This window comes from Doryrhamphus excisus, linkage group LG2, assembly GCF_037039965.1.
Source record: "Doryrhamphus excisus strain RoL-2023G ecotype Guam linkage group LG2, RoL_Dexc_Guam_v1.1, whole genome shotgun sequence".
NCBI classification, from domain to species: domain Eukaryota; kingdom Metazoa; phylum Chordata; class Actinopteri; order Syngnathiformes; family Syngnathidae; genus Doryrhamphus; species Doryrhamphus excisus.
Genome location: NC_136358.1, coordinates 3,628,878 through 3,655,670, shown reverse-complemented (window position 1 = coordinate 3,655,670; position 26,793 = coordinate 3,628,878). Strand labels below are relative to the sequence as shown.

At 40.2% G+C, this 26,793-nt stretch overlaps 2 protein-coding genes, 1 long non-coding RNA gene and 1 other non-coding gene across 5 annotated transcripts in view; 1 reads left to right on the top strand and 3 right to left on the bottom strand.

The window, feature by feature from the left end:
• Window positions 1-22,505, top strand: part of mpdz (multiple PDZ domain crumbs cell polarity complex component) — a 32,585-nt gene extending 10,080 nt beyond the window's left edge. The window contains 39 exon segments of the mRNA XM_078795657.1: window positions 570-789; window positions 1,740-1,802; window positions 1,921-2,000; window positions 2,070-2,216; window positions 2,285-2,452; window positions 3,254-3,442; window positions 5,044-5,253; window positions 5,602-5,715; window positions 5,861-5,995; window positions 6,815-7,024; window positions 7,098-7,206; window positions 7,575-7,773; window positions 7,905-7,940; window positions 9,048-9,152; window positions 9,220-9,300; window positions 9,836-10,013; window positions 10,100-10,210; window positions 10,281-10,352; window positions 10,466-10,537; window positions 11,633-11,822; window positions 12,479-12,675; window positions 12,745-12,836; window positions 13,443-13,521; window positions 13,768-13,815; window positions 14,002-14,188; window positions 14,257-14,343; window positions 14,417-14,527; window positions 15,349-15,438; window positions 15,513-15,658; window positions 15,814-15,897; window positions 16,087-16,280; window positions 17,439-17,453; window positions 18,095-18,242; window positions 18,312-18,398; window positions 19,469-19,765; window positions 20,948-21,052; window positions 21,598-21,692; window positions 21,805-21,928; window positions 22,003-22,505. Coding sequence (XP_078651783.1) covers window positions 570-789; window positions 1,740-1,802; window positions 1,921-2,000; window positions 2,070-2,216; window positions 2,285-2,452; window positions 3,254-3,442; window positions 5,044-5,253; window positions 5,602-5,715; window positions 5,861-5,995; window positions 6,815-7,024; window positions 7,098-7,206; window positions 7,575-7,773; window positions 7,905-7,940; window positions 9,048-9,152; window positions 9,220-9,300; window positions 9,836-10,013; window positions 10,100-10,210; window positions 10,281-10,352; window positions 10,466-10,537; window positions 11,633-11,822; window positions 12,479-12,675; window positions 12,745-12,836; window positions 13,443-13,521; window positions 13,768-13,815; window positions 14,002-14,188; window positions 14,257-14,343; window positions 14,417-14,527; window positions 15,349-15,438; window positions 15,513-15,658; window positions 15,814-15,897; window positions 16,087-16,280; window positions 17,439-17,453; window positions 18,095-18,242; window positions 18,312-18,398; window positions 19,469-19,765; window positions 20,948-21,052; window positions 21,598-21,692; window positions 21,805-21,928; window positions 22,003-22,149 — 5,022 coding nt within the window. The 3' untranslated portion in view covers window positions 22,150-22,505.
• On the bottom strand, window positions 15,246-19,062 carry LOC131125494 (uncharacterized). Its single transcript, XR_009129036.2, has 3 exons — window positions 19,025-19,062; window positions 18,738-18,789; window positions 15,246-18,411 (listed from the first exon to the last, which is right to left on the bottom strand). It is a non-coding gene; the product is annotated as an uncharacterized LOC131125494 (long non-coding RNA).
• Window positions 22,506-23,161: 656 nt separating the features above from the next.
• LOC131126393 (large ribosomal subunit protein uL11) lies at window positions 23,162-26,299 on the bottom strand. 2 transcript variants are annotated; one of them, XM_058068864.2, is made up of 6 exons: window positions 26,131-26,299; window positions 25,097-25,170; window positions 23,914-24,012; window positions 23,716-23,797; window positions 23,556-23,642; window positions 23,162-23,310 (listed from the first exon to the last, which is right to left on the bottom strand). In XM_058068864.2, the coding sequence occupies exons 1-6, from the start codon at window positions 26,165-26,167 to the stop codon at window positions 23,192-23,194; spliced, it is 498 nt and encodes a 165-aa protein (XP_057924847.1). In that variant the 5' UTR covers window positions 26,168-26,299; the 3' UTR covers window positions 23,162-23,191. The 2 variants fall into 2 exon arrangements, with proteins under 2 accessions (XP_057924847.1, XP_057924849.1); XM_058068866.2 differs by having other exon boundaries at window positions 26,048-26,260.
• On the bottom strand, window positions 24,915-25,039 carry LOC131126998 (small nucleolar RNA SNORA65). Its single transcript, XR_009129486.2, has one exon. It is a non-coding gene; the product is annotated as a small nucleolar RNA SNORA65 (small nucleolar RNA).
• Window positions 26,300-26,793: the final 494 nt, after the last annotated feature.

Here is a 26,793-nt window from a genome sequence, read left to right as displayed (position 1 = left end):
GCTTGTACTCTTTTGGTGTGGAAGTGCTGGCTCTATTTATTCAGCAGTCAACTGTCGCTTTTATATGATGTCATCCCCACTTTCCAGGCATGACCAATCATCCTAGGCAAAATCTAACTGTTATAATAGTGACGCGTGGTAGTTTAGGCAGTCCTAACAGAAGATATAGTCATTTTGCATCCAACTTACTTAGGGATTAGCAGATCAAAACGCAACCGCTCTATAAGACTTCAAAACGTGATGTTAGCGTCCATTTCCCTACTTCCTGAATATGCACTGAGAGCATCATGGGTAGTTTTAACTTAGTAGTTTTAACCATAAATTAGCTGCATCACTGTACGAGCTGCAAAGTTCAAAGCGGGGGGTAGAGTCTTATACACCAGAAATCTCCCACACGCAGCTAAAATAGCTGTAATTGGACATACAGATTACAGTATACCTTATTTTATTCATTACTTTTCATCAGGAAATAAAGGTAGTTGACTAAACTAAAATTGATTCATCACCGAAATGAAAGCTGATTAACATGTCGAGTACCGTACTTACTTCCATTTCTTTTTCATTTACAGGTGGACGGCGTCAACATCCAGGGCTACACCAATCAACAAGCAGTGGAAGTCCTGCGTCACACGGGCCAGGCCGTCCACCTCAAGCTGATCCGCCGGGGCTTCCGGCCTGAGGAGATCCCACCCGCTGTGGCCCCCGTTGTCACCGTCATGCCGTCACCGTTGGCTGCCGCTGCCTTACTCGACCAGGAAGTGATAGAGAGGCAGAAGGAAGCAGAACAGGGTAAAACAAGGCCAAAATATTATTTATGCTATTTATGCTAGCATTTGTTTATTAACCTTCCTCTTATGTTAATGGGTCGGTTTTGACCCATGTATTAAATCAGCTATAAAATACACTAAAAACATTAAGTTACCATCAAATTTGCTTCTCATGTCTTGGTTATCTTCTTAGGCTTCCTCATCCATGAAAATGTTGGTTTTAATATTTTTGGTGTGGGCATGGAGGCCTTTTTTTGTCACTATACCCCTTTACCCAATTTCCAAAAATGGTCAAATGAACCTCAAAAGAATCATATTAATAAATTGAAGGTCCTTTTGTTACCTGGCTATTACTGAGGGATATAGAACATATCTCTTAAATCAATTAGTTTTATTTATTTTCTCATTTTAGTATTAAACACTAAAGAAACATCTATGGTGTTGGGGTGAATTTTGACCCATATATATTAATGTCAAGAAAAGGTAGAAAAAGTGATTGTTTTCAGCAACAGAAATTTAGTATAAAGTGAAATGAAAAAGCAGAACAGGTCCAGATCTTGGTTCACTGTACTTCTTGCCATTCTTTCCATGATCCAAATATTGCTTCATAGTCATATTATTATAACCGGGTCAAAACCGACCCTAATAATACAGTGGTCATAATTTCAAGCAGATTATTTTAAAATGTAGTAAATATTATTTTTTTGGTTTTATTTTTTTAGAAATTTTCTGACTTGATGCAATAAACAAATGTTATGTGATTCTTTTTATGCATTAAAATGTAAAAACGGGTCGGTGCCGACCCTTAACACAAGAGGAGGGTTAAATAAAATAATAAATGATTAAATAATAGCAACTTTGGGTTTATATTTTTGCAGCGGTTGGGTGGCGAGTCAGTCACTTCTTTCAAGGCTGTTTCCTCTAATTTGTGTGTGTGTGTGTGTGTGTGTGATTGTTCTTTTGTCTTCTCAGATGAAAAGCAGACAATGAGCCAAGGACCTGCTGCTGTAGATCAGCTAACAGAGGACAGACAAGGTCGGGGGTCGGGGGGGTCTTTAACAATGCTAGATAAGGGCTGCATCCTAGCGATGCGCCGTTACAAACACAGTATTACTGAATTGTATTGTATTTTTTTACTGTTTACTTTATAAAGGGACAATGCTGACACGCCATGAAGAGGAGGAACTTGTGAAAAAGTGGCAGGGGATTCTGGGGGAAAACAATGAAGTTGTCGTAAGTCATAGTACAAAAATAAAGTGTCAAAAAGTAAACACACATCACTGAATGAATGTTAATCAATAGGTGGCTCAGGTGGAGAAGTTCAGCGAGAGCAGTGGTCTGGGAATCAGCCTGGAAGCCAGCAGCGGCCATCATTACATCCGCTCTGTTTTGCCCGAGGGCCCCGTTGGCCGCTGTGGGACGCTTTTCAGTGGGGACGAACTGGTGGAGGTAAAGAAGACCCAGGAATTTTACGCTCTATCGACTAATACAGGTATAACTCACACTTTTTTTCTTAGGTGAACGGTATTTCTCTGATTGGCGAGACTCACAAGGAGGTGGTCCGGATTTTGAAGGAGCTTCCCCTCTGTGTGTACATGACCTGCTGTAGACCCACCCCCCACCAACAGGACGATTCTTCCAAAGATGAAGAGTCAGAAATGTTATCTGCCAGCTCGAAATTAAAGGTAACAACCTCTCTTAGTATTGTACTGTAGTACTGTATACAATACTGTGTCATCATTTTAAAAGGATCATGAAATGTATACATTGGCTCACGATATACGTAGTAAGTATAGTAGTCAAATTGAGTTTTTTGTTTGGTGTCAATTTGCCAAAATTAAATTAAGCATATATGAATTAATTAATTAAAAAGTTACATAATTAAGTTTCCCTTTAATTGGTCTCATTTTCTATCATGAATTTTTTGTATTTATGTATGTATTTATTATATGTATTCAGAGTTTAACTTAATGTATTTAAATTGAATTTAATTATGTTCTTATTTAAGGTAACAGCTGTAAAATAATAATGTTATATTATAAAATAAAAAATATTTAATTATGAATTATAAAAATATTATTATATTTCACAATTGAATTAATAATAAAATAAAAAAATTAACAAATAAATATTAACATATTAATTATAATAAGAAATATTTTAATTGGCTTCATATTTATTTAATTTTCCTTTTAAAAATGACCTTTTTAATTAAATGTCCATTTCCTTCAGAGAGGAAAATGCTGACATTGCAATACTTCATAGAAGTATACTTCCTTTCTACATTACTGTATAAGCTGTCAACAGGTTGATTAGGTTATCCTGAGCTGTCAGCGGCCATATTGGTTCTCCACGCTGGCGAGCATGATGGATGAAGTCCTCACAAAGAAGTACTCCGGTTACACCTAAGCAACATGAGCCAGGAAAATGACACCTGAAATAGGCAGCGAGTGTTTTTTTTTTCAAATAGATGTTTCTTTTTTCAGAAACCAAACGATTTAAGCAGCGTGACGCAGTTGGAGGTCGATACGGCGTTGAAGACAGAAGAGGTGACAGCGGACAATGCAAACACCGAGACGATCGGCTCTCCGCTAGCCATGTGGGAGCTGGAGATCCAGAATATTGAGTTAGAAAAAGGACCCGGAGGACTCGGCTTCAGCATTCTGGACTACCAGGTGGGATTTTACTCTTTATTACGGCCCACCAACACTTCAAGCGGGTTTTCAAGTGCCTCAGTTTTTGATGAAAAAAATGTTGCCGTGGTTCTCAGTCATTGTACAATACATAACTGTTAACAATAACTGTTAATAACTGTTGAACATGTGGATGGAATGGACTACTCCTAACATGTTTATTGAGCCACCTCAACCGAACACCAAATCACCTGAATGTGTGATACAAATCTTACAAAAATACAAACTGCATATATAGTATGGGAAGTTTGATTTAGAACAGATTATTTTACATTTATTGTTTTTATGTCAGTATTTTGTTAACTTTTTTTTACACTTTTAAGTGTTAAAATGGTGCTCTAAAAAAAGAGGCCTAGATATATTTGTGAAAATATCATAATGTATGCTTTTATATATTTCATTTTACTTAAATATATTCTTTCAGTATTTTTTGTGTGTTTATTTTCATTTATTTCAGTGTCTTTAAGTATCTAAAAGCTGTATATAAATATGATTTACTATTGATAAGTGCTGGTTATGTGTGTCTCAGTCACTTTTCATACATGTGGTACTTAAAGGGGAATTGCGAATTTCCATAACTGACGTGTATACCGTATTAACTGAGCCACAGCGATATAGTTATTATAGCAGCTAATGCATGGTACTATATTTCTGATGGATTATCACAACGCCTCACAATTTACCAGCTCAACGGGGGGGGGGCACACATCTTTGTATCGGTCGATCCTTAGTTATAATGCACAGAAAAGTGAAATAAATATGTGTAAGGATTGTAAATGATGGCCCAAATAAAAAAAAAAGTTTCAGGTTTAACCTTGTTTGTCCCAAAAATTACACTTAACATAAATGAATAATTTAGTGTATCTGTTAGACCAGGGGTGGGCAAAATTTCTGGACTCGCGGGCCGCATTGATATGACAAAATTTACAGGGGGGGGGGGGGGGGGGGGCAGACTATATATTTTACACGTAACAGTCCACCTGGTATTATTGTATCTGTAAAATTGTCATGCAATCTGCTATTATTATTTATTATTTTATATTTATATTTAAATATTTAAAAAATAATAAAATATTATAATAATTACAATAAAATTAAAATAATAATTATTATATTATTATTATGTAAAATATGCAAATATAACAATAATATTATATATAATTAATATAATAATTAGCATTAATATAATAATTATAATAATCATAATAGTTCTAATAATTATTATAATAATCTAATAATAATAATAATTATTATTATTATTATTATTATTATTATTATTATTATTATTATATGCTTGTGTCCCTTTTTTCAGGAGCACTTTGTAAACAACAGACCATGTAAAAAACGAAATTGATAAAACCATCAAAAGGTTGGCTAAGGCCATGATGCCAGGTTGTATGTTGAGTTTAAATGAAATACTTTGGAAAGATTGGGCGGGCCGTATTCAAACACTTGGCGGGCCGGATGTGGCCCCCAGGCCGTAGTTTGCCCACCCCTGTGTTAGACCCAACAAATAAAAAAAAAAATGAAAAAGCACTTTCTGAAGCTGAAATCTAATGAGAGTCTCTAACATTTTGCTCCAGGACCCGTTGGATCCAGCTAAAACGGTCATTGTAATCCGCTCCCTGGTCCCTGATGGTGTGGCCGAGCAAGATGGCCGCCTATTGCCGGGCGACCGCCTGATGTACGTGGACGACACCGACCTAGAGGATGCCAGCCTGGAGGACGCTGTCCAAGCACTGAAGGGGGCCAAGCTGGGCATTGTGCAGATCGGGGTGTCCAAGCCTTTGCCCGTATGTAATTTAAATCTACATGAATTGCTGTGTTGATGGTGGGAGGGTGTCTATTTGGGATGATTTAAACCTACAAGGGTTTACATTTTTTGCTTCACGGTCCAGAGTGCAACATGTTCATGGCTGCAGGAGGTGGGATTTGTACGCCTTGAATTACAAGCCTCCGTGGGAGAGGAAAATGCTCCTCCGAGGGCCCATTTTCTCTCAAAAATTGACAGTTGTAATGCGCCAATACAATGTTGGAACTCGCCCATTACGTACATACATGTACCTTTATATCCCCAAATCATGATTTTTTCTTTCTCTGTGGAGAACCCTCAAAGATGAAATGTCTCCACTTTTCCTCAGGGGATAAGTGGGAATTCCTACTCACCAAAGCTAGTAACGTCATTTGACCTCCGAGATTCAGACGATGAAGGGGAGCTGACCGGCGCCGTCCTTTTCCGAGCAGAGCCGGCATTGGTTAGTTAGTTTTTTGACGCAACCCTGAATAATCACAAAGGGCGACGAAAACCAACAACAACGATTAAACACTTTTGGAAGATTTTCTTTTGCAAATCCTGCACGGTTTTGCATTTGGTTAAACATACCTCTTTTTGTTAAATAGGTCGACACTGGTGACGTGGACGATAAGATGCTGGAGCGCACATTTTACGCCGAAGAGGATACCTTTGATGTGTCCATGATGGCTCTTCACGGTAGTAGCGCTGATCTGGATTACCTGAACTCATCCACACCCAAGGTTAGCTGACAAAACATTATGTACACCTGCACAAAAACCAAAGTAAGACAAGTCGGACCCACTATGTCAGGGGTCTCAAACACGCGGCCCACGGGCCAAATGTGGCCCGCAGGACACTAGTTTGAGGCCCCCGCCTTGATATAAAAGTCTAATGTTAGTGCGGCCCACGCAAGTTTGATATGGATGCTGTATGGTATCATGTACCCAGAAAAATTACTACGTTTGATTAATGTTCATGTTAAAGGTTAAATAACTGTTAATAGTTATCCTCCTTATCCGTGTGGAAGTGGTAAGTTTTTGGCTATTTAAGTTTAAAGGAAATAACTTTAAGGCTACCGTTTAGGTCGCTAGCTCTCTAGTTTGCGAGTTAGCATGTGTCTCAGGACCCTGCAGTTGCGCAATATGTTGTAAATAAAAAGAGTATAAATGTGACTATAGTCGTGTTTTGTCATGTCTACAGGGCTCTAATAATGCTTTGTTCATTTTAATCTGAAAAAAAATAATTTGTCTACCCACCAACTATATGTAGTTTCTTAAGTTTTTATTATTTGCCATGTTATTATTATTATTATATTTATTTATTACTGATTGATTGATTTTCTTTATTCTTGATTTGTTTATTTATTTTTCATCTTATTTTGTGTAGAAGAATAAAAAGTAAGATATTTGAGAACAGTGGAATGTTTTATCAGAGCTTTTCTTGTAGAAAATCGGAACCGAAGCGAAGTTTTTAAAAAAAAATTAGTTTTTAATAAATGCGCCTACCAGTTCAACATCCCCGGAAGAAAGCCATAATAAAGTTCTTTTTCCTTTGTACAGTTGACTGCCTCGAATCGCCTCAACTATGAACCATCGTCCCCGACTATACTATATGACGCTGATAAGTACCTGTCAGACACAAAGGAAACAATGGAGCCTTCCGACTCCTACAGCCTGTTTAATGACCTGGAAAGCAGACCTCCTGAAGTCCAGTCAGAAGAGATGGTTCAGTCCACGCTCACATTTGTGGACAAAAATATGTTGATGAAGGTAATCATTAGGAATTAGGAATCAATGAAAGTATTCATGCGATAAATTAACAATCTGTGTGTTGTTGAATAAGGAGGAGGAAACCAGAGGATGTGCAGACGCAGATGACGCTGAGGAAGCGCCAATGTCGGGAAGCAGCTTTGAAAGGACCATCACGGTTGTCAAGGGCAACTCTAGTCTTGGTTTGTGTCCAATTCCTCAAATTATTTTAAATTATAGGCGACATTTTACAGCAGTTAGCCTTCAACTCGGTCCTGAACTAAAAAATGCAATTAACCTAACAAGCGTTTTTTGGGAATATGGGAGGAAACAGTATGCATATTTAATAATAAAAAATTTACAAGCCAATATTTTATGCAATCTTATGTTGATAGATGTATTTAAAAACTTTAAAGGTACATTTATTGTAGATAAAAACGCTCCATCTGTGATAAATTGTGATTAATTATGAGTTAACTGTGAACAAATGTGATTAATCAGCCCTAATATGTATATACGGTACTGTGTGTGTGCATATATTTTATTATTATGATATTATCTGCCTCGATAGGGATGACAGTAAGCGCCATGAAAGATGGCCTCGGTATGCTGATCCGCAGCATCATCCACGGCGGCTCCATCAGCCGCGACGGGCGCCTCGGGGTGGGTGACCTCATCCTGTCCATCAACGGGGAGCCCACCGCCAACATGACCAACGCTCAGGCCCGAGCCATGCTTCGCCGGCACTCTCTCATTGGGCCAGACATCGGGTAAGAGATCATAGTTAAATCTAATACATGAACTGTATTATTGACTAATATGAGTGGATTTTGCTTGCCTGACTAAACAAGACACTGTTGTTCGGTGCATACATAAAAAAAAACAATTCTTCACATTCTAGATCGGCACCCGAGGATGATCTGTGCCCGTTTTATGTGTGAGTATAACTAATGGACGTGATGCGTCTAAATTCTAAATGAGTGTGAAACTTGAACCATGTACTAATCTTTATTTCACTACTAACCACTTCGATCGTGACTTTCTAAACCTCTGAATGGACCACTGTCGCTGCATGTCTTGTTGCATGTTTGTGATACCCCTAATGGTTACTAACATTAGGGTCCGAAGTTAATACGCTCATCATGGCCATGAATATCACCCATTTCGTGTCTTTAGTCATTAATTGGTACCATTCTATTTATGTATTAGATTGATAATACGACATACATCTGCATTGATTTTTTTTTTAAACACGTGAACTGGGTGCAGATGTTTGAATTTATTTTGGAAATTACACAGGGTCAAAAGTCTACACCCCGGACTGGTCGCCAGCCAATCACAGGGCACATATAGACAAACAACCATTCACACTCACATTCATACCTATGGACAATTTGGACTCGCCAATTAACCTAGCATGTTTTTGGAATGTGGGAGTACCCGGAGAAAACCCACGCAAGCTCCACATGCCCAAGGGTGGAATTGAACCCTGGTCTCCTAGCTGTGAGGTCTGTACGCTAACCACTCGACCGCCGTGCCGCCCAGGATTGTAAATGATGGCCCAAATTTAAAAAAAAGTTGCAGGTTTAACCTTTAACCTTATTTGCCCCAAAAATTACAATTTGGAGTAAATGACAATTTGGAGTCGCTAATTAACATAGCATTTTTGGAATAGGCTGCATGGTGGTCGAGTGGTTAGTGCTTAGGCCACACAGCTAGGAGACCCGGGTTCAATTCCACCCCCAGCCAATCACAGGGCACATATAGACAAACAACCATTCCCACTCACATTTGGAGTCACCAATTAACCTAGCATGTTTTTGGAATGTGGGAGAACATGTAAAGAGATGGCCGAGGGGTGGAATTGAACCCTGGTCTCCTAGCTGTGAGGTCTGTGCGCTAACAATCATCCGCTGTGCCGCCCTCAAATAAATCATTAATGAACAACATAATCAACATAAAAGCCCATGATGAGTGTATGAAGACTTCTGAAATGTATATTGATCAACCATTAGTTTATTCATGTATTTATGTTTGTGTTTAGCATCACGTACGTCCCTGCCGAGTATCTGGATGAGTACAAGAACAGCCTGGAGCAAACCACAGACAACGTCTTCTCTGAACCGCCGCCGCCGGTCTCGGCTCCAAGGTACGTGTTACGGTGTTTTTTTTAGGGAAAATAAACAATGTTTAAATGTCTTTTGTTGTTATTATAGGGATGTTCCGAACCTTCCAGAGCGGGAAGATGGCGAGGGGGAAGAAAGCGTGACTTATAGCAACTGGAACCAACCTCGACTGTGAGTACATCAATTTACTACCTGATATGAGTTTGTACAGGATAAAAAAAAATATCACCCCTCTTTCATTATTATTGGTATTATTGTTTTTTTGAAGTGTTACTACTTTTAATACTATTCCTATTAGGACAAATAATGATGATAATAGGATTAGTAGTACTAGTAGTAATTGTTTTAATAGGTTTCTATTATTTACTGTGTGCGTGTGTGTGTGTATATATGAGCATATATAACTATAATTTCAAACCAATTTGTTTTTATTAGTAGTGGTATTATTACAACATTTTAATTAGTTTTTTCACGTTTTAATCTATACTGCTACTATACTATAGTATACTACTATTACTAATAATAATAGCAGTAGTACTAATTATTCATGTATTTTTAGTATTTTTTTTACTTGTTATATCACTATATACTATTTATTCTACTTTTATTGATTCATTTAGATTTTAATACGACTAATAATGCATAAGAATATTAGAACTCCAGTGCCAGGTGTTTACTCACTGACTTTACTCACCACCACCCTCAGTGTGGAGCTCTTCAGGCAGCCCGGCAAGTCTCTGGGCATCAGCATTGTCGGGGGGCGAGGGATGGGCAGCCGCCTTAGCAACGGCGAGGTGATGAGGGGCATTTTCATCAAGCATGTCCTGGAGGACAGTCCTGCCGGACACAACGGCACCTTGAAAACTGGGGACAGAATTGTCGAGGTATTTTTTTTTTTTAATTTTTTTAAGTTCTACTTCTTCAAGCTTGAAGAGCTATAAAATGACGCTACCTGATGTCTCTTTGTCAGGTGGACGGCGTAGACTTGAGAGATGCCAGTCATGAGGAGGCGGTGGAGGCCATACGCAAGGCAGGCAACCCTGTGTCCTTCTTGGTGCAGAGTATCGTCCATAAGCCCAGAGTAAGCCCGAATACTAATTACTAACCAGTAGAATATTTAGCTATAATATGTCATGTTGTTTATGCATCAGTGTGCATCAACGGCGGCGGTAGAGTCCAGCGAGGACAATGTTGCATCTGTAACCAAAGACAAGAAGGACAAGGTTGGTGTGGCATGAAACGTGGTTTTGATTTTATTTTATTAAATATGAAACACTGTGTGTTGATAGTTGTTTTGTCCTTGTCTAAAGTTATGGTTGTGTCCTCTTCTCTGTAGGAGGCTGACAGTCACAGTAGACTTGTCCTCCGCCTCTCCCCAACTAACCCTTTTACTCCTACCCCGTTTAAGGTTTGTGTCTCTCCGTTTCCGCTTGCATCTTAGTTTTCCTGCTGTGTGTGTGTATGTGCATATTGGCTTAAGAAAAACATATATATTTTCAACTTTCGGAGTCATACTGTAGTGTCCATGCATGCAAATGAATGTGTCTCAATGTTTGTCTGCGTCATATCACTGCAATTTAATGTTGTTTTTTTTCCCTCTGCTGTTTTTGAGGACATAGTGCAGCAAAGCTAGTTAGAGGACCTCATTATGACAGGAGCATTCTTTTGTTTTAAGGAATGCTAGTCTAGTCTATCTGCCAGCAGGGCTCAGTGTCTGCACTGAAAACCATCAGAAAAGTAGCTGAAAACAACATTGAATTAAAAGCACAAAATAATGATTACAGACTCACTATTAATAAACCTCACTTATTTGGAAACAATGAGGTGAAAGAAGAAGAGGAAACACATCAATCTATTTGCAACAGCATCAGAGAAAGATATACGGAACTTTCACTTAGAGCAACCGACTATGGTGTGTTCAAGGATGCTGAACAAAGTGGGAATGAACACAAACAATGAAACAAAACATGAAACTGGGCTTTCCAATAGTATATTATATTTTCCAATATTGTTTGTATGTTCTACCCGTGTGTGTGTGGGTTTCCTCCCACATTCCAAAAACATGCTAGGTTAATTGGTGACTCCAAATTGTCCATAGGTATGAATGTGAGTGTGAATGGTTGTTTGTCTATATGTGCCCTGTGATTGGCTGGCGACCAGTGAATCACCTGAAGACAGCTGGGATACGCTCCAGCATGCCCGTGACCCTTGTGAGGATAAGCAGCAGAAAATGAATGAATGAATGAAGTAACAATAAGTAATCATTTCCAAAAATCATATACATTTACATGAAATTAAATGTAATCACAACAATGTATTTTTTTAAAAAAAACATGTCTTCTGTGATTGGGGACCTCTGTTCTATGTGACTGGAACTCTCTGCTGTTAGAAGGACTTAGTCAGAACTAACATAAATCAAGCCTATCAACTTCTCCTGCAAATAATATTGATCCCAAACAAAAATATGTGTTACCTTTTGCTAATAAGGCCGTTTTCCCAACAGGTGAAGAAGTGTGAGACAAAAGATTTCCCCGGCAGCAGCAGCGGTGTCCTCGACCTCCCGGTAGTGCCGCATGTCGGGGAGACGGACACCGACATGTTGACGGAGATTCCGGACTGGCTTTTGGAAGATGCTGAGAAGGGAAAAGATGAGGAAGAAGAAGAGGAAGTGGATGAGTTTGGATACAGCTGGAGTGAGTACATTGTTATTATGTAGAACATAACAACAGAGTGTTTATAATAAGATATAAAAGGGCTTTGGATGTGAGTGTGAATGGTTGTTTGTCTATATGTGCCCTGTGATTGGCTGGCGACCAGTCCAGGGTGTACCCCGCCTCTCGCCCGATGACAGCTGGGATAGGCTCCAGCACCCCCGCGACTCTTGTGAGGAAAAAGCGGTAGAAAATGAATGAATGAATGAATGTACATAAAAGTGGGCTGCACGATACGAAAGTGGTTAGGGCACAGGCCTCACAGCTCGGCGACCCAAGTTCGATTCCCCCCTCGGCCATCTCTGTGTGGAGTTTGCATGGTCTCCCTGTGCATGCGTGGGATTTCTCCGGGTACTCCAAAAACATGCTAGGTTAATTGGCGACTCCAAATTGTCCATAGGTATGAATGTGAGTGTGAATGGTTGTTTGTCTATATGTGCCCTGTGATTGGCTGGCCACCAGTCCAGGGTGTACCCTGCCTCTCGCCCGAAGACAGCTGGGATAGGCTCCAGTACCCCCGCGACCCTTGTGAGGAAAAAGGGGTAGAAAATGAATGAATGTATATGTAAAACAATTGCATATTGCCTAATAAATTATTGGTAACTTATTATAATATCACTATATGAACTACGTTTCAGAGAATGTCATCCAGCGCTACGGCAGCCTACCAGGCGTCCTGCACATGATTGAGCTGGAGAAGGGCAAGACAGGTCTGGGCCTCAGCCTGGCGGGCAACAGGGACCGCTCCCGTATGAGTGTGTTTGTGGTGGGAATCGAACCGGCGGGAGCGGCCGGGACGGACGGACGCATGCTTGTCGGGGATGAGCTACTGGAGGCAAGACCGAGTCTACAGATGGGTTATTTTTGTTCTATTGTTTTTGTTTAATTATTTATGTTTCTCCAGATCAATGGAGAGGTCCTGTATGGCCGCAGTCACCAGAACGCATCATCCATTATCAAAAGTGCCCCATCTAGGGTTAAAGTCATCTTTATCAGGTAAGAAATTAATATGTCAATACTCAAAACAAATGATAAATTATATTGTTAATATCATTATATTAAAATCTGTAGTTTTAGCATTTATGTTATCATGTATCTCTCCCAATTGTAATGTCATCAACATCCACTAGAGGACGCAATTGTATCATACTCTTAAGTCTTTTAAAGTTACTTTTAAAGTTATATTAAGATAAGATAGTTGTCCCCAACCATTTTCAGCCCACGGTTAAAAAGAGAGTCTGAACTTTGTTTTTTGCAGCTCAGAATTGGTTTGGTTGTGGTCAACACTGTGGTGATTCTAGTTTTGCAAAAGTAATGGGACGGGACTAGAAACAGCTTTTGTGGATGTTAACATGAATGCAAAATGATGGAACAACAAGTTCTTCAAGACACAAAGGATTTGGCACATATTTGATATGACTATGGGTAATTAGTAGTGGTGTAACTGTACATATCATCATCAGTATGGTACAGAGGAATGCTGATTTCACACACAGTAAACATTCATAACTGTCCTGCGATATAGTCCCAAGTCGAGAGAAACCTTGCTTTAAACTCTTTAGTTATTATTGAAGTTATTATGAATTTTTATTTTTGGAACAGGAACACAGAGGCACTAGGGCAGATGGCGGTGGGCCCGGTGAAAGAAGCCGAGGGAGATGCAATGGAGCCCCAGGTGGAGGTAATAATATATCATATCATATACAGTAACATGGTATTATTGAAATTATATTATGTTTGACATGACTATGGGTAATTAGTATGGGTGTAGTCATCATGTGTACATATATTAATACTGTTTATTCTGTATATTTTGTATTTTCATTTTGTAATAGATGTGTCTGCACCTACTTCAAAAACAAATTCCTAGTATGTGTTTGATCATACCTGGCAATAAACCATTTCTGATTCTGATGTTTCCTTACAGCCAGAAACTGCTGCCAATGGCAATGTAGACGGCGCCGTAACGCTAAAGGTGAGTCTCTCACTTCCATAAAAACAATACCAAAAAATAGACTGTATTCTCGGAGGTCTGGCCACAAGGAGGGAGGGACGTTTTCCAAAATGATCGTGTCCAAATCAAAGTAAACAGAAACATATCCTAAGTATTGGGTTGGGACCTATCATTAAAGAAACCTATTTATGTTGTGGTTACCATTAGGAGGAAGATGAAGAGACCACAGAGGTGAACGTGCATGAAGAATACAGTGTTCAGTACAGTGAAGTGTACACAGGAGGCACTGTGAATGGAGAAACAGAGCTTGGATCCAATGTGGAAATGCTTCAAAACAACCCAGATGAAGGACTATGCAGCGTGATTTCCGGTAGTCAACAGGAAACGGCAAGGAGTGAGTCACGGTTGTTTCTCAAGGGTGCTAGTTAAACTACACATACACTGAACTATGTTCCTTTTAAGGTAATAGCTGCTCATCGGTTCAAAACAATCCAGACGAAGGCCTCGCCAGCCATTCCAGTACGCCTTGTCAACTGGAAACACCCACAAGTGAATCATCTTTCTTTCTTCGTGGTAATTCATTAAACAACACATAAATCAAACTATATTCTTTTTTTTTAAGGTGATAGCCATTTATGGCTTCAAAACAACCCAGAAGAAGGCCTCGCCGGTTTATCCAGCGTCCTCTGTCAACTGGAAACGACTACAAGTGGGTCAGCTTTCCTGCTTCAGGGTGATTAAATGACACATACACTAAACCAGGGGTCTCAAACTCAATTTACTTGGGGGCCACTGGAACTAGGGTCTGGGTGAGACTGGGCCACATCAGGTTTTCCAAAAAAAAAAAAACAGAAAAATATACAAACTTTTTCAGTGCTTTGGTTCCGATTTTCTACAATAAAAGCGCTCATAAAACATTCCACTGTTCTCAAATATCTTAATTTTTATTTTTCTGCACAAAATAAGATGAAAAATAAACAAATCAAGAATAAAGAAAATCAATCAATCAGTAATAAATAAATATAATAATAATAAAACAGCAAATAATAAAAACTTAAGAAACCACATATAGTTGGTGGGTAGACAAATTATTTTTTTTCAGATTAAAATGAACAAAGCATTATTAGAGCCCTGTAGACATAACAAAACACGACTATAGTCACATTTATACTTTTTTTATTTACAACATATTGCGCAACTGCAGGGTCTTGACACACGTGCTAACTCGCAAACTAGAGATCTAGCGACCTAAACGGTAGCCTTCAAGTTATTTCCTTTAAACTTAAATAGCCAAAAACTTACCACTTCCACACGGATAGGGAGGATAACTATTAACAGTTATTTAACCTTTAACATGAACATTAATCAAACGTAATAATTTTTTCTGGGTACATGATACCATACAGCATCCATATCAAACTTGCGCGGGCCGCACTAACATTAAACTTTCATATCAAGGCGGGGGCCTCAAACTAGTGTCCTGCGTGCCACATTTGGCCCACGGGCCACGTGTTTGAGACCCCTGCACTAAACTGTGCTCTTTTTTTTGGTAAGGTCATAGCCACTCATCGATTCAAAACAACCCAGAAGAAGGCCACTCCAGCCTATCCAGCGTCAACCTTTGTCAACTGGAAACAACCACAGGTAGGTTATCTTTCCTTCTTAAGTGTGATAATTAAATGACAAATACACTAACACTGTTTTTTTTTTTTTTAAAGGTCAAAGCCGTTCATCAACCCCTTCTACACTCGCCTCTGACCCAGCAACATGCCCCATCATCCCTGGCTGCGAAACCACCATCGACATTTCCAAAGGGCGGACAGGCTTGGGTCTCAGCATCGTAGGGGGGTGCGACACCCTGCTGGTAAGTGAAACGACCCCTGACCTAGTTTCTGACATTTACAATTTCCTGCACCTTCTTTTATTATTTGCCACGTGTGCTCCTACCCACATTGTGTAATGTGTTTCCTCCAAAGAAATGCTAACTATGCTGACTTATTCCACTCTTCCTGGCAACAGGGGGCCATCATCATCCATGAGGTGTATGAAGAAGGTGCAGCCTCCAAGGACGGCAGGCTTTGGGCCGGCGACCAAATCCTAGAGGTGTGCTTCCAAGATTCCTAGATGTAGTATCCAATAATATAAGGATTGGTTATCAGGGGTGAAGGTCAGGCAATACACACACCCTTGTGACTAAATGGGCCTGAACTTTGGTTTTTAATCACGCAGTTGTCTTTCCTAGAGGGAAATGTTTAGTTTTATGTGACGTGACGGCGTGCTCTCATATTGCAGGTCAACGGCATCGACCTTCGCGCGGCGAGCCATGACGACGCCATCAACGTGCTGCGCCAGACCCCACAAAGGGTCCGGCTGAGTGTGTACAGGGACGAGGCCCAGTACAAAGAGGAGGACTTGTGGGACTCGTTCACCGTTGAGCTGGACAAGAAGCCCGGACAAGGACTGGGACTTAGCATCGTTGGGAGGAGGTAACCTCATCCAAATGCAGTCACCAGCGTGCTCAGTATGCAGGTTTTAATGAAATGTATCAATGTTTAAGCTTTACTGTAGTAGACTGGACTCAACTAGTGGTGAAAATGTACTGTATTTACTGTAATTATTGTAGTGGACCCAACCAAACACTGGAAACGAGTTTTTGTCTCAAAAGCAGATAAACGTCACAGGGTGATGTGATGCTAACATCACATCATATGTCAACTGTAATTAGACACTATCGCTGTACATCAGACTAAAGTGGACTCATGAATTCAATAACTAGCTAAATTTTACAAAAAGTTCTCACAGTCACCTGAATCGCTAAGAATCAGCCATAAAACCTTAGATTAATCGACATGCAACAGCTAGTGCAACGATTGTCATTCATGCCACGTAGCTTAGCATGACTGAAGATTGGGTCTAATAGCGATAGTAGCATGCTAGCTAGTCACCGGCAAATATTTTCAACACATCAGCAAAACATGCGTACATTATAGCGATGTAATTTATCTTATTATTTAAAACTAAAACAGTAACAACATCATAGCAAAAGCACTAAATGAATACAGACTCACCATATACCGGTACAGTCGGTAGTTTGTTTTTCCAGACAGGTGCACCGAACAAATATTAGCACGTTAGCTCAATTAGTCTTCAAATATTACCATTCCCACATAGTATCAGCATTTGGAACCAAATATGAGGTGAAAAAAAAAGGGGTAAAAACAGTATAGCAGTGTATCCGTGCTTCATGAGCGAGTAAGTTCGGTGGTGCGTTCAAGGAACGTTGAACACAGTGGGACACGTCGGTACTCGCAAGAAACAACTTAAACATTCAAGAACCGCGGTGTTTCTGACTGTATATAATTTTTTGAGTCAAATAATGGCCATTATTTTATAAATTGACAATAGAAAATATATTGTTTTTAAATTGTATCTCAACCAAGACGCGTATCAAATGGTGTACCATAAAGATATTTACATCCCTAGTAAATATGTGACAATGTCAAACCCTCGTCATATTTCATGGTCCTCTGTCTGACAACAGCAGTTCAATTGCACTGGGTCAGATATTTTAGAAAATCTGCTGCTTGGTGTCCAAAGTGTTGAATAATCATAACAAAATATCCAATTTTCCTTTTGTTCCTCAGATCGCGGGACCAAAGGTAAAACCATGATTACTGCTCAATGTAGCATATGTGATAATCATAGTTAGAACAAATAGAAATACTATATAAGACATACTATATATATATTGATGCCTCACTGAGCAGCTTGGTTGCGTTACTGCAATACGTCAACGTGTCCGCCATATTGGATGTGGCAGATCTGCCCTGTAAAGTAATACAAGGATCTCCATAAAGTTATATTCACTATAACATTCATATTGCTTTTTCTCGTCTTTATTTATGGGAAGCCGACATAGCATACGAAAAGTTATCTAAGCAACTAACAACAATAAATTTTGTTAAATAGCAAAGACTTCTTTGCTGGTTTCACCACAGGAATCCACGGTATTACGGGTTTTGGGTCTGGTTTGGACTGTAAACCGGTTGGTACAATTACATGCCGTACATGAATGAGGCATCTTCTTTGTTCTCTCTTACCACATCCATTATGGCGGTGACATTCATGTTTGATTCAGCGCTCAATTAGGCGTCTACATGTGTATGTCTAAGGAAATACCCCACCAAAGAACCTTATATTCTGTCATATGCAGCCCATTCCTTTCAGTGAGTAGATTATTTGAGTTGAATCCTTACAGGAAGTGTCCTCAAATCACAGATGAAACTGTCTTATCTGATAGGAACGATACAGGCGTCTTTGTCTCTGACATTGTCAAAGGAGGTTTGGCGGAAACAGACGGTCGACTCATGCAAGGTGACCAGATCTTGACGGTCAACGGCGAAGATGTCCGATCCGCCACCCAAGAGGCTGTTGCCGCTCTTCTTAAGGTATTTTAGCCAGTGATTCCACCAGTAGACTGCATCTTCTTAATGGAACTTTTCTTTCCCTGGGTGCAGTGCTGTGTTGGTTCTCTGAAGATGGACGTAGGGAGGTTTAAAGCCGGACCCTTCCACTCAGAACGAAGGCTGTCTCAAAGTAGCCAGGTGATCCTTCTTGCTTACGTCACACAGAGAAATATAGAGAATATAGAGAGTGTGGAACGGCCTTGTTAAGAACTGAGGAACAAAAGAATGAAAATAAAGTTCTCTTTCTCTTCACTTCTGCACCTCTCATCAATGCCAACCACGTTATGTGGCAAATAGAGGGAGACCTACTTGTTTTAATGGTAATAAACACAGATTTTATATTTACAACGCTTCACAACACTGCCAACTAGTGGCTAGAGTGATTAATGACCCTCGTGAGGAAAAAGCGGTAGAAAATGAATGAACGAAGGAATGAATGAATGAAAAAGTATGATTACAAAAATGAAAAACACATACCTGAGGAACAAAAGAATGAAAATAAACTTCTCTTTCTCTTCACTTCTGCACCCTAAACAGACGGAACATAAATTACACAATGTAACAAAACGACCGAGGCCTAGTGTAAATCCCGCCAGACGTATAAAATAAAACAAGGCCCTTTTAACTAAAACCAACGATCAAAATAACGTAAAACCACTTGAAATGACAAATATATCGACATAAAAAAACAATATACACGACACAGATGACCAAATCTTAAACTAAACAACACATTTTGACTGCAGCTCCTTAATTGGACTTACCCTCATCAATGCCAACCGTGTTTGTGTGGCAAAGAGAGGGAGAGCTATTAGAGCTAGGGGCAACTACGGAAGCCCGGGAGGATAAAATAAAGCACATACACAGAAAGCGATATAAAAATAAGAAAAATAAACAACTGATTGAGATCAAAATCCACACAATTACTAAATAATAATAAATTCACACATTTAGAAAATAAATAATAACGTGCCCCGCCCCGCTTTTACTCATGTTTTAACTGTGTATTAACCAATAAATGTTGTATTTTGGTGTGTCTTCTATTCTGTTTACTTGCTTTATTCAACTTCACTCTTCTGTAAAGTGTCTTTGAGTATTTTGAAAAGCGCTATACAAATAAAATGTATTAATATTATTAATTATTATTTTTAACTCTGTTACAAGCGCATCATGAAATGTGTCCATTACACTGATTTCTGTCGTTTCAGATAAGTGAACCAAGTTGCTCCAAGGTGCCCTTGGACTCAGGAAATGACCCAGACAAACAGAGCGGCAGTCAAGAGGGTAAGCGTCCCCCTCTTCCGAAAATAAAAAATGAGATTTAAGATGGCTTTCTCATTCCAGAGCATGAGGATGACATGAGAACGGTGGAGTTCACCAAAGGCCCCAGCGACTCCCTGGGGATCAGTATCGCAGGCGGCGTAGGCAGCCCCCTGGGCGACATACCCATCTTTATCGCCATGATGAACCCTGTCGGCCTGGCGGCGCAGACCCAAAAACTGAAGGTGCGCATACCGAGATCCCCCACAGATTTTTAGCGCCGTTGACAATGGCTGTTTTGTGCGACGCAGAGCAGAAAAGGCTAATGAATCGCCCACTCGTTGAATTCCAACGGTTGCCGCCAACAGAAGGACTCATTGAGCACGATTACACACAGTAGCTTCGTCAAGCAGCTGAACACAATGTTTTTATGTTCTATCATGTGGTCAATTTTCTGTTTGTACAACAATGCGATGATATATGTACACATATTGGTGAATTATCATATGGCGACCATATTTTGCTTAAATATATTTGTCAGGGAGAAGCATCACAAAAAATGTGTCACTATTTAATCGTTGTATTGACAATGTGTGCGGTTTTTAACATTTACAAAGAATATAAATTCAATGTGGGCGGCGCAGTGGATGAGTGGTAAGCGTGCAGACCACACAGCTAGGGGACCATGGTTCAATTCCACCCTCGGCCTGCGTGGGTTTTCTCCGGGTACTCCGGTTTCCTCCCACATTCCAAAAACATGCTAGGTTAATTAGCGATTCCAAATTGTCCATAGCTATGAATGTGAGTGTGAATGGTTGTTTGTCTATATGTGCCCTGTGATTGGCTGGCCACCAGTCCAGGGTGTACCCCGCCTCTCGCCCCAAGAGAGCTGGGTTAGGCTCCAGCACCCTCCATGACCCTCGTGAGGATAAGCGGTAGAAAATGAATGAATTAATAAATTCAATGTGGGTGGTGTGGCGGTCGAGTGGACCTCACAGCTAGGAGACCCGAGTTCAATTCCACCCTCGGAGTTCGCATGTTCTCCCTGTGCATGCATGTGTTTTCTCCGTGTACTCCGGTTTCCTCCCACATTCCAAAAACATGCTAGCTTAATTAGTGACTCCAAATTGTATATGTTCATTGTTTTGGGGTGGCACGGCGGTCTAGTGGTTAGCGCGCAGATCTCTGTGTGGAGTTTGCATGTTTTCCCCGTGCATGCGTGGGTTTTCTCCGGGTACTCCGGTTTCCTCCCACATTCCAAAAACATGCTAGGTTAATTAGCGACTCCAAATTGTCCATAGGTATGAATGTGAGTGTGAATGGTTGTTTGTCTATATAGTAGAAAATCGGTAGAAAATGAATAAATTCAATGTAATAAATGAAATAGAATGAAAAGATAAAGACACAAATACAATATTTTTCTCTAGGTCGGGGACCGAATCGTCAGTATCAGTGGAACTTTTACTGAGGGCATGAGCCACTCGCAAGCAGTCACACTCCTCAAGAACGCCACAGGGACAATAAAGCTCCAGGTAAGATGACGCCACATGAACAGGAAATAAATCATAATGTATCTATAGTGGTTTCTGTACCTGTAATTAAATCTACATTTATGGTAATGGTTTTATTTCATGTGAACATGCATCAGATTACAATTGAATGCATCACATAATCAGTTCACAGTTCCACATGTCCAAAAGGAGTAGGAAGAAGCAAAGCTTATTAAATCCTACCCCTCCATCTGGTACTTTTACAATCAGTAACTGTTACATTTGTTCACTTCCTGCTTTCCATAATACAGTTTAAGGTTTTTTTTTGTTTTTTTGTCCCATACCGAAGTACAAGGTGATATGAGCATCCAATGACATAATGTGTACCATAGTAAGTGTCAATATAGTGATATATATAGCACATCATGACTGGTTCAAGACTCTTCATCCTTGTATTTAGCAAACATCAACTGCTTGTATTGTTTCTTGAATTGTTTCTCATCGTTGTGCATTGTTTGAGTTCCTTACTCAATCCATTCCGTAGTTTGATTCCACATACTGAAAGGCTATGGCTTAATTACTTAAAGGTGGTGGCAGGTGGCGATAACACTGTGACCGGTCCAGCTCAGGATCAAGTGGCCGGGGGCCTCACAGCTAGCTGCATCTTTCAGGATGATCTCAGGTTTGAATCCACTGTATCATGTATGCAGACTAAATAAAGTGCAGCTGTGGCCACATTGGTCAAATTCCAAAACGCTATGAACTGATAGCATGTTTCATTGTGTCCCCATCAGCCCACCTCAATACAAGACCATCATTCTGGAGAGAGGACCCGACGGGCTGGGATTCAGTATCGTGGGAGGCTACGGCAGCCCCCACGGGGACCTGCCCATTTACGTGAAGACCGTTTTTGGAAAGGTATGCACCTTGTTTGTTTAATACAGCAGGCATTGAATAATGCATCACCTTCTTTTTTAACGTATTTGTAAAAGGGGGCAGCAGCAGAGGATGGCTGTCTGAAGCGTGGAGACCAGATTATGGCCGTGAACGGGCAAGCACTCGAGGGTGTCACACACGAGGAAGCCGTGGGTATCCTGAAGAGAACCAAAGGAAGGGTCACGCTCACCGTGCTGTCGTAGTATTGACATTCCGCTTAAGTATTTCCTCCATGTTAACTGTGAAATTGTTTTTTTTTTTTATTATTTTCGCATAAATTGTATGAATTGACGATGACAGACGCTGGAGGCCACAAGCCAATTAGGCAGATATTAACTGCGAATGATTTATGTATTCTACCAGTGTTAGACCCCATTCTTACCCAAGTATTAATGCAAAAATGTAAAAGCTGAGTTACAGATGGCACGATAAATTAGTATTTCTTCAACATTTATGTTAAGTCTATTCGTACCACCTTTGTGTGTGATGCAAGAACTGTCCGAGCGGCATAATTGAATTTATTCATGCTGAATTTGAATTAAAAAGTGACCTTTTCCAATTACATTTTTTTGAGATCTATATATGACCGCAACCTATAGAGGGCGCCACAAATTTGGAGACTGTTTTTATTGCATTACCTTGAGTGGAGTGAATTGTGGGGGAAGCGGGGCTAGTTCTGATTCACTGGGCTGTGAAAACACAACAAAACGGGTTTATTATGGCGGTTTGTTCACCTCAAGGTCAGACTGAACAGCTGTGAAGGAGCACCTGTTGTTGGCTTCGGAGCAACAGGGTCACCCCCGGGTCACACCCCCCCCCCCCCACTCTAAGGAAGTCAGATAGGTTATTGTTTACTTAAGGCATGTCAGGTAGTGGTGTGAGATACTTCTAGATTTGGTATCGATCTAATACCAAGTAAATACAGAGCAATTATCGCATAGTTAAAAAAAGAAAAGTCAATCTAAATGAGGACTTTTGTTTAAAACCTAATATACGTTGAATCGAAAATTTTAATTTTATTTTCAAACTATGCAGATGCATAATAAATTCCCCTAAAATGCTCTGAAAGCAAACAGCACAATGCTGAGAATTTAGCAATTAAGTCAATACTTTAGTATTCCAATCTTTGTACAATTTCCTTTTTCAGTAACCATTTCTATGATTAACATGAAAAACTTTTACTCAAAAAAAAATTACAACAGCTTTTCAATGAAAGATGTTTTGCACAAGATTTTATTAGTGCTTTTACTCAGATGGGCATTCGATTGCACCGCTGTTGATGTCATCAATGACATCATGTGGAGGACGACCATCAATGGTGCAGCCGACAGACTGAGCCGTACCCAGAATCTCCTTGATGGTTCCTGGAAAAAAAAAATAAAAATCCAATTACTTTTAATGATCAATAAACAGGTCTACGTAGAGTTGCAATCCACTTCTGGTGTTCCAGACTTTTCGGCACAGGGTTGTCCATTAAGTTTGGGCAGCTCTGTTTCCTAAAGCCACTGGAATATACTCATGTCACTCAAGACAGGAATAGTGGCGGGAGGCTAAAGAGCACAAACCATTTGGGGGCCCATTAGCAGTTTCACTGCCAGGCTACTCTTACCGGATAGCTCTCTTGCGATGGAGCGAGGCCTCATAAGGCGGGCAATGCCCAGAATGTCATCAAAAGTCACACTTCCACTGTGCTTGACTGGAAAAGACAACATTTGCGTTATTCAACAATACCTTTTGAAAAACTGGTGGTTTGAATAGTCGTCACTTACCGTTCTTGACCTTCTTCCTGTCACGGGGGGGCTCCTTCAGAGCTTTGATAATAAGTGCTGATGCAGAGGGCACCACCTCAATCTGAAAAAAAAAAAATACAATTATGAGCAACACACTTGAGAACCAGAATGTGCTTTTGTGATAAGTTGGAGTGAGTCAATCCTTTGCTTGATGTGTAGAAGGAAAAAGGCCCGTACCGCTGCTTGCCTATTCTGGATCGTCAGCTTCACTGTGATCCTCAGACCCTTCCAGTCACCGGTAGCTTTGGCAATGTCGTCACCAACTTTCTTGGGAGACTAGAAGAAAAGGGGATGTGTTACACAGTGACAGAGCCACATTATACTTGGAGCAAAGGGTTTGTCTTTTAGTAATTAGTAATTATAGATAAAGTAGGGAACCAGTTTGGGCGGCACGGCGGGCGAGTGGTTAGCGTGCAGACCTCACAGCTAGGAGGACCAGGGTTCGAGTCCACCCTCGGCTATCTCTGTGTGGAGTTTGGTTTTCTCCGGGTACTCCGGTTTCCTCCCACATTCCAGGCTAGGTTAATTGGCGACTCCAAATTGTCCATAGGTATGAATGTGAGTGTGAATGGTTGTTTGTCTATATGTGCCCTGTGATTGGCTGGCACCAGTCCAGGGTGTACCCCACCTTTCGCCCAAAGACAGCTGGGATAGGCTCCAGCACCCCATTGCGACCCTCGTGAGGAAAAAGCCGTAGAAAAGGAATGAATGTTTGAATAAATGAAAAATAAATATAATCTAAGATTAATGCAAATAAAAATCTAGTGTGTTGCCAAAGCATCTTTGCTGCATAATTACTTTTCACCTTTGAAAAAGTGTATGCTAACATTTTGTAATTCATCTATGACAGGGGCATCAAACTCAATCACACAAGGGGCCAAAACTCAATTAGCCTACTTTATGTTGTGAGCCTAAACTGGACATTTATATATTTATTCCTTTTAAAGTTGATAATGTTGTTTAAATGTGTGTTTAAGAACGCTGAATCCTGTTCAGTGTTTACATTTCAATAAATATTTGTTTAAACATGAGACCTGTAATATTTGTTATGATCATTTTTTCATGTAAATTGAGGGATCAAAAGCAGTATCGGCCACAAATATCGGCCCAAGCAAAATCGTATCCATATCGATTGATCTCCAATACTGACTAGCGAGCAAACACTCGCATTTTCCTCATTGTGTTCCGGACTTTTCGGCACAGAGTTGTCCATTAGTTTGGGCAGCTCTGTTTCCTAAAGCCGGGTCACTCTGAGCCTCCACTGGAATATAGCTAGTCACTGACAGACCGCCATAGTGGCAGGAGGCTGCTTTGTTTGCCGTTAAGAAAATGTAAAAAGGAAAAAAAAAACAAAACTCACCAAACCCAACGGCCCAATTTTGGGGGCCAGCGCTGAGGTGGCACCAACTTCTCCGCCGGTGCATCTCATGTACACTAGAAGACAAAAACAATCAAACGCCCATCAAAACAGCTGTGCGTGCAGTAAATACCACTAGTAACACTTTTGGCAGAAGAGAAAATGTAAGAAAAAGTTCAAATATTAATGATTACATGCAAGATTTTTTTCCTTTAATATATCTATTTACTGTAACTTCATGGCATATTGAGTGGTTTCAGCCTTTTTATACAAAACCCCCCTACATAGTACTCTTTTTCTACAGTATTCAAACAGGTTTGCTTGTAACTTAAATGTGCTGGATTTTTTTGCTGTGCATGGGGCTCAAATCCAACTGCATTATATAGAATATGTCAATATAATGGAACATCAATATATCTTGTGAATCTGAACAAAATATGCACATACCCGCTTTGCATTACAGCCAACAAAGCAAATAAATTACAGTTGTATCCAACCACACTAGTTTTACCTTTTACAGATTATGCCAAAGAACCGAAACGGCCCGCGGGACGCACTTTGAGCACCACCCCAACCTATATAGTCAACACTTCCGGTTTATGATACTCAAGCTCTAAAATCCTGTTTATTTAACATTTCAAAATGAACATGTGTCCTGTTGAGCTTAAACGAGAAAGCTCAAAATTGAGTGACAAGTAGTCCCACTAGCTAACTGTTTTTTTATCCTCATTTGGGATCGAATTTAGAAGGCATAGTAAACGGCGACATGTTTCCCCCACGTGCCATAGGACTAGTCACTAGCCAACAAGTTGTTACTAGTCACTAGCAACAACTAGTTAGTATACTTTATTCACATTATCACATCAAAACTAATTCCATCCCTCCCAAAAACACAACCGACTAACTCAACTAACGTTTATCAACGTCTTCATCACACTCGAGACCCAATATTACCGTTGCAAACCCGCCGTGGGGAGACCAACTGAGGTCGGCGCCATCTTGACTGCTTTAAGTAGCACTTCACAGTATAAACATACCAATTTTAACCTCGTTGGGATCGAATTTAGGAGGCATGTTGAGTTGAGCTCAGTTCAGCTTGATCGGTGATGGTGTCGGATGAACCCGGTTCGGGACGACCGATTACTGTTGCACCTTCACCTCTAACAAAAGCAAGAAAGACCGACAGCGTGGGCGTCATTGTTTATATACTAGTACCAAATCTCGCGAGATGTGTCGTCGTCACTTACGTGAACAGCCAAACTGCTCAAATCAATTCCCAAGTTAATAATATTGTAAAATGACACGACTGTGGTCTATAACAAGCTTTTTATTGTACAACAATAATGGCTACTGTCGGCCGTCGCTAAAACCACAGCTAGCAACTCCACAGTGCTAACTCAACAACAACACGCCCCCCACATATGGTGCATTCACAGTCACCCGGAACAGTCAGACACTCAAGAGCACAACATGTCAACATATGAACCCGGCAGGGTCGCTACAATATGTAACCGGGGGTCTTATAAAGATGAAATGATGTAAAATTGATGTAAGATGTAAAATTGCAGTGTTATATTACCTTCAAGGGAGGTGTCAAATGACTAAATATGGAATGGCCTTTATGACGTAATTTTACAGCACCAACTGATGTGATGTGTTTGCACAAAGTAGAGCATTTAGACAAAGTGGGGTGTTTACAT